General features: G+C 33.9%; 1 protein-coding gene across 1 annotated transcript in view; it reads left to right on the top strand.

Annotated features, from left to right (window-relative positions):
- RSBN1L (round spermatid basic protein 1 like) overlaps positions 1 to 12,804 on the top strand; it is a 66,288-nt gene that overhangs the window by 26,881 nt on the left and 26,603 nt on the right. Inside the window, exons 2-3 of the mRNA XM_081243881.1 lie at positions 4,826 to 4,942; positions 12,144 to 12,784. Of these exons, the coding sequence (XP_081100007.1) occupies positions 4,826 to 4,942; positions 12,144 to 12,784 (758 nt within the window). The remainder of the gene's footprint in view (positions 1 to 4,825; positions 4,943 to 12,143; positions 12,785 to 12,804) is intronic.

Genomic DNA, 12,804 nt, shown 5'->3' with positions numbered 1-12,804 from the left:
ATCTGGAAGTCTATGAATTAATTCTGAAGATTCCAGATGAATGGTTTGTTGATGTATTATTTGATCAGTCTCTTAAAAGTATTCACAAAGCTTTTTATGTTTTGCTTTCTTATTGGAGCAGTTCATATAATACTTGTGTGTGTGTGTTTTTTCATCCCTACATTATAATAATGACATTAATACTTGTGGAGACAAGTGAATTTTATTATAATCAGATGAAAAAATTTATTTTGTTCTTTAAGAACTGGTTTCCAAAGTGGTACTTACAGTAAGAATCAACTGGTACCTTGTCGATTTTAAGATTCTTTAGTGCAGCACTATTACTCATTTTTATCTCATACACGTAAATGCTCAATAGAAATGTATTGGGTGAGTGAAATACGTGTTACATTGATGCATTTGTGGCATATACTGCTAAATCATAAGTTGACCATATATTTGAAAATCCCATTTATATTTTGTTTGAAATTATTTTCATCAGCTTTCTTTTTTATATCTTAACTTCTCCGTATAGGTATGTCTTTAGCCCATGTGTGTTTTTCCACATATATAATTTAAAGTATGTTGTGAGTTGATAATGACTTATTTATTCCTTTTCTTTCCCTCCATTCTTAGATTCCTTTTGCATCTTTAAATTCAAACCGTATCATGGGTCTCTTAGCATCTGTGTTCTGTCTGTCCCCTATCCCCCTTTTTATTGTCAAATAAAAAGTGTCCTTATGTCAAATTGGGCTTTTCAAAACAGATAATTTGTTGTTTTTATGGTGGAATAATTCTCACTTTTATTCTAAGAATTGTGATGGAAAGATGAGCTAGAAATTCTTTCCAAGCCTTAGATTAAATCATGAAGGATAAAACTACAAATTCATGGTCATGAGAAGAAGTAAAAACTAAGAATGACACTTGTTAAAGAACAATGTATAACTGTAAACTTGATGCCAGGGAGTCTTTTCCTTGTGAAAAGACCTCGAAGTGGCTTTTATAAGTATGAATGCATGACAGTGTGGTAGCAGCAAACTTGAGGTTTTATAGACAGTGGGGTTCTGACTTGTTATGGCCTCAGCTAGAGAGCCTGCGTGCCACAAACTACAGAGCCCATGCGCTCTGGAGCTCCGGTGCCACAACTAGAGAGAGAAAACCCTTCAGGCCACAATTAGAGAGAAACCCACGTACCACAACTAAGACCCGACGCAGCCAAAAAATATAAAGTCTTTGTTTAAAAAAAAGAAAAAGAGAAAGAAATGCTTTTCTACTCTGTATATATAGACTGATTTGTTTTTGCTTCCTTTGCTTTGAAGGTTTTGGGTGTAGTATAGGGTAGGAGGTAAATGCAGTTATGTCGTCAGTCACTCTTATAGCCTTGACTATGCCACTGTTTTTGTTTCCATAGGTGTTTTTTGTATAATGACTTCACACCTTCAACTTATTTTTACTTGAACTATTTAATACCATACTTGAAAGGCATATTTCAAGACCCCTTTTCCTGTATTACAAAACTAATATGTTCCTATTGCAGAAACTTAGAAACTTTTTGCCACTTAAAAGTAATGGCTTACAAAGAGAAATGAAATTGAGTTATTTGTAGTGAGATGGATGGACCTAGAGACTGTCATACAGAGTGAAGTAAGTCAGAAAGAGAAAAACAAATACCGTATGCTAACACATATATATGGAATCTAAAAAGTAAAAAGGTTCTGAAGAACCTAGAGGCAGGACAGGAACAAAGACGCAGACGTAGAGAATGGACACGGGGAGGGGGAAGGATAAGCTGGAACAAAGTGAGAGAGTGGCATGGACATACACACACTACCAAATGTAAAATAGATAGCTAGTGGGAAGCAGCCACATAGCACAGAGAGATCAGCTCTGTGCTTTGTGACCACCTAGAGGGGTGGGTTAGGGAGGGTGGGAGGGAGATGCAAGAGGGAGGAGATATGGGGATATATGTATATGTATAGCTGATTTACTTTGTTATAAAGCAGAAACTAACACACAATTGTAAAGCAGTTATACTCCAATAAAGATGTTAAAAAAATAAAAGTAATGGCTTTTAATGATTTGCACTATTATCTTTCAGTCTGTTTTCTGAATGTGTATATTAATTATAAATTAAAAAAAATTGTGATGTGTAGAGGCAGGAGGTATATATGAGAAATCTCTGTCTTCTGTTCCATTTTGCTGGGAACCTAAAACTACTCTAAAAAATAAAGTCTATAATGTCTATAAATAAGTATATTTATAAATAAAGTCTATAAAACTTGGGTCATATTATAGTTTTATTTCCTGAGAAACTAGTTTAATTTTATTCTGAAAAAAATTGTTTTGTGACTGTGGTAGGTTTATAGTGTATCATATTCTTTATATATGTCATTAAAATTCTATAGTTATTTTAATCTGTGGGATTAGAAGTCAGGATCGTGGGTACCCTTAGCAGTGCTGCATAATAAAGACTGGAAGGGGATACCTGAGATGGGTTCTGGGTGCTGTTCATTTTTGTGAAAATTGAGCTGTATACTTACGTGCTTTTTTCTGTATGTATATTATACTTTAATAAACTTTTAAAAGTTTAATAATTATTGAAATAATACTTTTAGGTTAATAAGATTAATAGGGATAATTGGGAAAAGAAATGCGGAGACATTTTCAGATGACTATTTTCTTCAGTTGTGATTAATGATATATAACTAGTTCATTTAAAAATGTGTAGCTACTTAAGGCAATATTAACTTATATATGTGTCTGAGCTCCAGCTATTTGTACTGACATTTTATGGCTGGATTACAGACTATGACATGTTTTCAAGGACTTTAAAACACCAAAAAGTAAGAGTAGTGAGCCAGTCTGAAGTGTGAGAACAGCTTAATCTATTTAAAAATTTTAGAATAAGTTGTATATGAACATATGAGGACTTTATCTAGCTGTTTCATCTCTGTATCCCTAACTTTTTCTTATACTCAGCAATGCGTATTTGTTAAGTCAGTGAATCCCTGTTTTGGTTTGCTCAGCCATCAACTGTCCTCTCATCTGCTTCGAGTGTTATCACTTTAAAAAAAGCACTTTGTCAGTTTGATAGGTGAAAATATCTTACTTGAATTTGTGTTTTTTAAATTAATAAGTTTTAAAATGTTTATTAAATACGTAGATTTAACTTTTTTGAGAATTATCTAGTTAAGTAGTTTGGAGAGTCGTTCAGTATGGTAGGCCCTAGACTCATGTCTTTTTTTTTTTATTATTTAATTAATTTATTTAATTTTTGGCTGCGTTGGGCCTTCGTTGCTGCACGCGGGCTTTCTCTAGTTGTAGCGAGCGGGGGCTGCTCTTTGTTGCGGTGCGCAGGCTTCTCATTGTGGTGGCTTCTCTTGTTGCGGAGCATGGACTCTAGGCGAGCGGGCTTCAGTAGTTGTGGCACGTGGGCTCAGTAGTTGTGGCTTGCCAGCTCTAGAGCGCAGGCTCAGTAGTTGTGGCGCACGGGCTTAGTTGCTCCGCGGCATGTGGGATCTTCCCGGACCAGGGCTCGAACCCGTGTCTCCTGCACTGGCAGGTGGATTCTTAACCACTGTGCCACCAGGGAAGTCCTCATGTGGCTTTTGAACAGTTAAAGTTGAGCCACTTTGAATTGAAATGTGCCGTAAGTGTAAAATATAGACTGGAATTTGAAGTCTTATTATGAAAAAAGGAATGTAAACTACCTCAGTAATTTTTTAGTATTGCTTCCATGTTGAAATGATGTTTTAGATATATTGGCTAAATAAAATATTATTAAAATTAATTTCACTAGTTTTGTTTTGTTTCTAATGTGACTACTAGAAAATTTAAATTTACGTATGTGGTAACCATTATATTTCTGTTTGACAGTGCTAATCTAGACAGTAATCTAAACATTAGGTGACTAGGACCTGAACTTAGGGTAGTATTTATAGAAAGAGAAGTAAGGAGAGATTTTAAGAAATTATGCAATTGGCATATATGTTATATAATCTCGGGTGTTACATTACAGGCTTTTTGCAGTTTTTTGTGTTTCCATCATAGCTTTGTTATCAGTAGTAAGGTTTTTGAAGACAAGGATTTCATCACTATTTTAAAATTCTCCTCTACGTTTTGTCTTTTGCTGGGTTCATAGGAGCTTGATTGAACAATAATAACTAAAAGGACATCGAATAATTTTATACACACAAAGTTTGAATTTTTAGAATGCAGGTCAATGATTCTTAGAGTTCCTATACCCTTTATTTTAATATCATAATATCACCAGTTAGCCATGTCAGTCATATCTTTTTTAAAGGGTGCAAGTATAAGGGAACTAACATCTAGTCTTATGTATGTACCAGGCTCTGGGTAGTCATTTTATATCTTTCTTCATTTAGTCCTTGTAGTAACCCATGAGAAAGATATCAACCATTATTTTACATATTAGAATATTGAGAATGAGTATTTTTTCCAGTGTTATGTTAACCAATCCAGATATGCCCAGCTTCAAAATTAGCCCCTTTTCCGTTGTAGTTTACTCTCACGATTAAAGTTAGCCGCTTATTTTAAGTGATTTGAAGTTAGTTTGATGCTGTATTGGATATGAAGTATGTAAAGAATAATCTTTAGAATAAAATGTGTTGTGATAAATTTTGATAGTTTATGAGGTATTATGTATTCCAGTGTTCAATATATGAAAGGAAATTTATAAATAACTAAAACCTTAGAGAAAGAAAAAAAAGGCATGTTTGTTTTTCATTCTGATTTTCTTGGTGTGTTGTAATTCTAGAAATTTCACTGTAGTTCATGAATAAAATAAAATTTTAAAATAGTTTTAAATATTTATTTTGTCTTTTAGATAAAATCAAAGACAAAATTAAAGAAAGAGATAAAGAAAAGGAGAGAGAAAAAAAGAAGCATAAAATAATGAATGAGATCAAGAAAGAAAATGGAGAAGTAAAGATTTTGCTGAAAAGTAAGTTTATATTAAGTGATTTCAGTTGTACTGTGTTATATTGTTCAGTATATATGTATTGGCTTAGTGATTAACATAAGAAATGTTATTTGGTGCTGAATTTTGCTGGGAATAAACATTTGTGGTCAGACTATGAAAAGTAAATATAGTAGTGGGGTTTTCTAATCTGTGTAGTAATATGTCTTTAGTATATTTATTTAGTGAGTTATTAGAAAGTAGTAAAGGTAATTATTAGGTTCCTTAAATTATTTGAAAATAGGTTATCTAACTCTGTGTTTATATTACTAGTCTTTATCCATATTTAGATAATCTAAAATAAAAGGCTAAAGAAATTTTTAGCATGATGGGTATGGTGGAGGAAGTGATCTTACCAATATTTGATGATAATCACCATAGCATAGTCTGGGATTTAGAGGGAGCATTTTACTCTGAGCTAAATAAGAAGGTGTACTGTTTTACTGTATGTTTCTTGCATGCTTAAGAATATCCTCTTTTTGTTCCCTGTTTTTTTCTCATTACAACTATTTTTAGTTGTTGTTTATACATAGGGCTGGATGGTGAGGTAATAATATAAATCCTGTCAATAAATCTGAACTTTTCCAGAGAGAATTTGTGATAGAAGGATAGTTTTAAATTCACTCAGATAGCAAGGTAAGAAGAATCAGTGGCATTTGGTTGCTAGATAGCTAGCAAATTCATTTGCTGCCTCATCAAGTTAATAATTTGTGGATCAGAACACGTTGACTTTGATTAATTTCATATTGAATTTATGTGTGGATAAGCCTTTCTATCTACATAAGGGAGAAAAGGCTGTAGCACTGTAGGTGCAATGAAATTACTGGTTAATTTATATTATTTAAGGTAAACAGTATTAGATTCTATAATTTCATTCCATTCTTTGTCATGTTTCCAGATGTTCTTTGGTGGCACTTTGTCTAAGCTCTATTTTCTACTTGTCAGAACTTTATTTTCTATAAAATTATTTTGACCTTGAAGAAACATGTCAGAGCTTAAGTTGATGGCTGCTTGGTGAATGCTCATGGTCCTTTTGTTCTATTTTTTTTGCCAGTGTGTTTTATCTGTGTTGTCTAAATAGACTGTAAGCCTTTGAGGCAGCAATATAATCACACTACTGCTCCACAGCAGCTAATGATTAACACTTGAAATGTTTTCTTATCTTTACCCTCTTGGTTTAGTCAAATAGTCATTTTTTATTGGTTTAGTCACATAGTCATTTTGTTATCGGTTTGTACAGTGATTTGTACAGTGATGTAAATTCCTGTCACTTGGTTGAATGTTAGATTCCTAACATACCATTAATGTGAAGTATGTGAACCTAGAAATTACATATGCAAGCAGAATTTTAAATAGCCTAAAAAGTGGAGATTTTCCAGTAATATACAGTGGTAACCTTGACTTTGAAGTAATTGAAAAATTTAAGAGGTATTTTGAACCGAGCTAAACTGAAACCTAGTGATGATAGAGGGGGAAAAAAAGAGATAGATTTGGAAATAAATTGGTGACCTTTGGGATGACCATAGGAAAATCTATTTACTGTAAATTGGAGGTAAATAATAATTTAGTTACTGTCTTACAGGGTTGCGGAGATTAAATGAGGTAAAGTAAGGGGGAAGTGCCAAGTACAGTTGTCTAGCCCACAGGTATTCAATAAATAGCTATGAATGTTACTTATAAACACATATGAAAGATTAACTCTTGTGATTAAAAACAATGACAAAACTATCTCCCCTCCTAGTGGGTAGTATATAGATAATTAAATGAATAAAAACATGATTAATTTGAGAAATTGTGCCTGTCCCATGGTAAGCACTGAGTAAGGGTTAGCTATTGTTACTATCCGGCAAAACCAATTTGTTTGCTTGTGTGGCCGGCCGTTTCCCAAGTGAGCCTTATGATCAGGGAAAGGCATCCTTTGTTATTGGTGTCCTGGAGCAACAAGAGAATCAGTTAGGTGGGGGCAGTAAGTATCCTATTATTTACTACTTTATGTCCCTTTTTCGTTTATGACTTTCAACTTTTATTCTCTCCTTAAAATTTTCTCCTTCTGATAATGCTAACATTGCAAGCTATGGCAGACGCAGGCATTGATCGATTGGTGATGACACTTGAATATCTGACAGTAGATGCTAACTCTTACTCCATGGGACTTCCCTGGTGGCCCAGTGGTTAAGAGTCTGTGCTTCCATTGCAGGGGGCACGGTTTGATCCTAGTCCAGGAACTAAGATCCCGCATGCTGCGGGGCACGGCCAAAAAAAAAAAAAAAATTTTTTTTTAAAAGAGGGAAAAAAATAAAGTAACTAACTCTTACTCCACACCAGTCTTATTTCTTCCACATTTTCATTAAAAACTGCGTTATGACTAGAAATATATACATGATTATATACATGCCAGAAATGTTTTATTAATGCAGAAATGTTGTAAATGTTTTTCACTGATAAAATAGGAGTTTGCTTTATTAGAAGCAAATAATGTTTGAAACATAAGCTTATTTAGCTCACCCAACTACTTTTTCTGAGTATACTTATGTGTTTCAGCCATTTTATGTTGTTTATTGATAAGGTGTGAGAACATGGATGTTATGATTATAATATTCTTGAGAGTAAATTTTATCATTATAACATATCAGCGAAGCTTGCTGGCGAGCAGGTAGAAAGGGGATGAAAAGAAGCCAGTGTTCAAGGTTTTTGGAAGTGTACTAAAGGTCACAGGTAGGTAATTCATGACAGGAGGAGCAAAGATGTTGCTGTGCCAAAAAAGGAAAGTCATTCCCCAAAGACCAAAGGTTGAAAATAGCTAAACTAATTACTGCTTTGTTTCTGTGTATGATAATGGAATTTTATATGTATATATATATAATATATATATAACTTCCCATATTAGATATGAAATCATATCCAGTATTTCTGGGCAACCTTTATTTTTCCTTTATTAACACTAAAAATATACTAAGGTTAGGAGTGGAAATTAATTCCAGTGATTTTGTGATTTTTAAAGATTTAAAAAAAATAATTTGCCATTAACAACTCATGCTGGTTTTTTTATCTGTTTGTGTGTGTGGTTTTTTCTGTCTCTGTATGAGCGCCTCTTTCTTCTGACTGTGTGTGTGTCTCCATTTCTCTTTGTCAGATTCTCTCTTTGGCTATCTGTGCATGTGTGTGTCTACTTGGTGTGTGTGTGTGTATGTGTGTGTGTTTGAGGTCCACTGTGCATATGTCTGTGGATCTTTGGGGGGAGGGTCTCCCATCAACCTTATACTTTTATACCTTTTGAGGGTCCAAATTACTTAGCAGTTCTTTCCGTTTTGGGTATTCACCAGGATCCTTTAAAAAAAAACACTACAGTTCTGATTTATTGGGCTCTGTTTGAAGAATTATGAACTTAGAGTACATATGTACTTTAAATACCTTTTAGTATAAGAGAAAAACATCAGTATTCAAAATGATCTTACCTCCTTAAGTATTTAAAAATTTCCTACATGTATCTGTTGCATTTCATGTATCATTCCAAGACATTAAATGACTGAGAGATTGTATAAAACTTAAAAATAAATTACCTAGTAAAGGCTAGTGCCTTGATTTGATTTAAATGTAAAGAATGCATTTTACCTGTACCCATTGAGGGGGGATCCCTAAGACTACCCCCAGGTTTGATGATTTGCTGGGAGGACTCACACGACTCAGCATAAATTTGTACTCATGGCTGTGATTTATTATAGTGGAGGATACAAAGTAAAATTAGTAAGGAGAAAAGGCACATGTGGCGATTTCTGGAGGAAGCTAGGCACAAGGTTTCAAGAGTCCCCTCCTAGTGGAGTCACAAAGGATGCACTTAATTCTTCCAGCAGTGGATTGTGATAAAATATGTGAGATGTTGTCTACCAGGGAAGCTCATTAGAAACTCAATAGTCAGGGTTTCTACTGGGAGCTGGTCACATAGGCACCCCCTGTGTAGCATGTAGCAAAATTCCAGAAGGAAAACAGGTGTTCAACATAAACCATATTGTTTGCACAAACAGTTTAGGTACAGTGAGCCACTCTTATCAGGGAATGGTAGTAACCTTCCCAAAATACAAGTTCTCAGATACCAGCCAGAGGCCACCCTTGCAAGCAGGCCTAAGGGTAGCAGTCTCAGGTGTGTTATGTTTAACTCTTTTCTGCACACTGTGCTCACTTTAGTATTTAATTACAGAGTAGTTTGTCATGGAAGTTTAATTACTTGATGCTCAATATAACAGTCTCTTGACTAATTTCTTATTAGTTTGTAATTTTCAGTTTCTATTATACTACTACTGTTTTCATCCATCCTTGTGACTAAGAAATAGATAGACTGTTGTACCTATTTTATTTTAAAGTAACATGACTGGATATTTACTATTTTAACTTTAAAAAAATGTGTTAGTTGTAAATATAATAGGATATTAAGCTTATATTTTCATTCAAATGAAATTCTGCTTATTTTGGCAAACCATTTAATTTGTACAATTTTACATGTATTTCCAGTTTAGTTATTAATTATACCTAAGCCTGTTAAACTTTAAGTCCTGTTTTTTAATACACTACTGTCTTTTTTGCTTGACTCATTTGGATTTTACTTACATATATTGAATATAAACCTCTTTTATCTTTCATTTTGATTAACTCCCTGTTTTAACTTTTTATTATTAATTTTTTCCTAAGATTTTAACCTGAATCTGATGTTTTGATAGTTTATACCTGGGTAGCAAGTATGAATTTGTTAATATATTTTAAAACTACTTACATGTAGACTCGAAAATTAACACTTTATTAAGGGTTGCATTTTATGACTTTGCAAACCTGCATAATCAATAATGCTGACAGATTTTTAGTTTTGCTTTTCATAATGATACCAATTTGGTCTCCATTGCATACTTACGAATTTTTAGAAGAGATAGTTTATTATTAACATTAAACTTTCCTTTTTCAAGAATTGCTATGAACTTGAGAGAATATTTATGGTTGTTGTTTCAGGGTTAGGATTTAGTGATAGTATTCATATGGTGAAAAACTGACTGAATGGGAGACAGGGAAAAAACCTATAAACTTCAGGTAGTCTGTTGGTGAGAGAAATCTTTGCATTCATGGAGTCATTAAATGTTCATCTGTAGCAGTGTACTAGATGCCAGGAGGGATTTGATGATTGGTGAAAAAAAGTGTTTCACTCTGAATTCATCAAAGTTATTTGTTTCACTCATATAGTATCCTGAAGGACATATATTATACAGGCATCCTATGAATGAAAAAATAATAACTTTATATGACCATATCATATATATTCATAGATATAGAATATATAATAACATGAATTTAGAGTGAAGTGATTTCAGTTCCAACTACAAAGATGAGGGAAAACAAAATGAAGAAGATGATGTACGAGTAGTCTTTAAAGGATGGGTAAGAAAGAGTTCAGTAGTAAGTACTAGGCAGGGCAAGGATATTTTAGGGAAAGGAAATGCCTTTGCCAGTAGTAGATAAAGTAGGACTAGGTATGTTTCATAAGAAATTGTAAGTAGTGCAAATTGGACCAGAGCATGGCGTACTTGAGGGCATTGACTCTGGATTCCAGACTGAAGAGGTTGTATTTGAGAACCCTTGAAAGCAGTTGAGTCAAGGGATGCACATGATCAAAGCAATATATAAAACGTATAGAATGATTAATATGGCTCCCTCATTAAGGATGAGAGATAGTCATGAGGCTTTTAGACCAAAAATTAAGGCAGTAGTATCATGGAAGTAAAAAATAAGGATGAGTTGGGTAATTACATAAAACATTGGAGAGATCAGGAAGAGTGATTTGAGAGAATATCATTGGATTTGGTATATGAACATTCTGGGAAAGTAAATTTGAGTAGACTGGAAGTGGACCTAGAATTTAAGGGATAATAATGGTCAGTTAATAAAGGGAAGGCACTGGGCATTGCAGTTTTTTATAAGAAGTTTGATGGTCAAAAGAAGAGGATAGAGAACTTTAAGCAAGGGTTTTGGAGTTGGTGGGATGGACTTATTTTGGGGAAGTAGGCAGGACATCTCATGCACCAGAGACAGAAAAGAGTAATAGAGATATGTGAGGATGGAAGAATTAAGCTAAAGAAGCAGGTTGAGAAAACTTAATTCATGACAGGTTATCTATAAAAGTGAAATAACAGATGGAAACAGTGAATGCCTTCTTTCCTCAACTGTTCTTAATAGCTTTTTTCATATTATCTTAGGAACCATAATATTTTCTTGTGAGGATGTTTACTCTTTTCTATTTTTCTTATCGTATAGAAATAAGTAAACTGTGATAATGTTGTGTTTATATATGTACACTTAAATTCTATAGCTGTATAGCCTCTGTGTATTAATCTTTTATTCTTTGGATTTCTGAATTACTTAGCCCAGGGTCTACTTGCCTTTGGTTACAGAAACTCATTAATATATAAACTTACTATGACCCATGTCTTTTTCTTTCTTTCTTTCTTTTTTAAAATTTCTCTCTTTACCAGTACACGGATATCATTTGTACTTAGGACATGATAAGTGATTCTAATTTTGTCATCTCTTACGGTACCTTGTTAGGTCTTCACTGGAAACTTTGTAGACTCTAGTAGATCTAACATAGCCCATTTTGGATGAAAGAGTACTTTACGAAGGAGGACATATGGTAAAAAGCTAAGGAATTTCTGTTTGTTGCTGATACACTATGCAAGTATTTTTCTCCTTTTATGATTTGTAAGTCTTGACACCTATATGCAGTTTTTAAGAATTTAAAGTAAAAATGATATATATCGATGGGAAACATCTGCAGGGCATTGTTCATATTGACTTTTGTTCAGCTTTCCATTTCTGACTTTCTATATTTAGAATTTGAAGATTATGCTTTCTAAAACATTCGTTTCGTTACTTCAGTAAATACTGATTGAGCATCTGCTACAGGTCAGAATGGTACCATGCACTCTAGGCATAATTTGTCTTAAGGCTTCCTCTGTGTGTGTGTGCCTGTGTGTGTGGAGAGAGAGGGAAAGAACCTGACTAAATTATGATTATCAATACTGTGTGAAACAAGTCCCAAATATAAACTTCATTCTGAGTGAATTTTGCTTATTTATTATAAAACAATTCCTAAAGCATGGTTTTTAAAGAAACTAAAATACAGAGTTTCAAAAAAACTGTTTCCCAACAGGTGGGAAGGAGAAACCAAAAACAAGTGTGGAAGACTTACAAATTAAGAAGGCAAAGAAGAAGAAGAAAAAGAAACACAAAGAGAATGAAAAACGGAAGCGTCCAAAAATGTATAGCAAATCTATTCAAACCATCTGCTCAGGATTGCTGTCTGATGTTGAAGATCAAGAAGCCAAAGGCATCCTAAATGATAACATAAAGGATTACAGTGGAAAGAATTTGGATTCCAAGAACTATGATTCCAAAATTCCAGAGAACAGTGAGTTTCCATTTGTCTCATTAAAGGAGCCACGGGTTCAGAACAACCTCAAAAGGTTGGACACTTTGGAGTTCAAACAGCTCATTCATATTGAGCACCAGCCTAATGGAGGTGCATCAGTTATCCACGCCTACAGCAATGAACTCTCCCACCTGTCTCCTGTGGAGATGGAGAGGTTTGCAGAAGAGTTTGTGGGTCTGGTGTTCAGTGAAAACGAGAACTCTGCAGCTTTCTATGTAATGGGTATTGTTCATGGGGCAGCTACTTATTTACCTGATTTTTTAGACTACTTTTCATTTAATTTTCCCAATTCACCAGTGAAAATGGAGATATTGGGAAAGAAGGATATAGAGACAACAACTATGTCCAATTTTCATGCTCAGGTAAGAGGTTTTAGTTTTTT

This window comes from Mesoplodon bidens (assembly GCF_964165515.1).
Source record: "Mesoplodon bidens genome assembly, chromosome: 9".
In the NCBI taxonomy this organism is placed as follows: domain Eukaryota; kingdom Metazoa; phylum Chordata; class Mammalia; order Artiodactyla; family Ziphiidae; genus Mesoplodon; species Mesoplodon bidens.
This window is presented reverse-complemented; position numbering and strand designations above follow the sequence as displayed.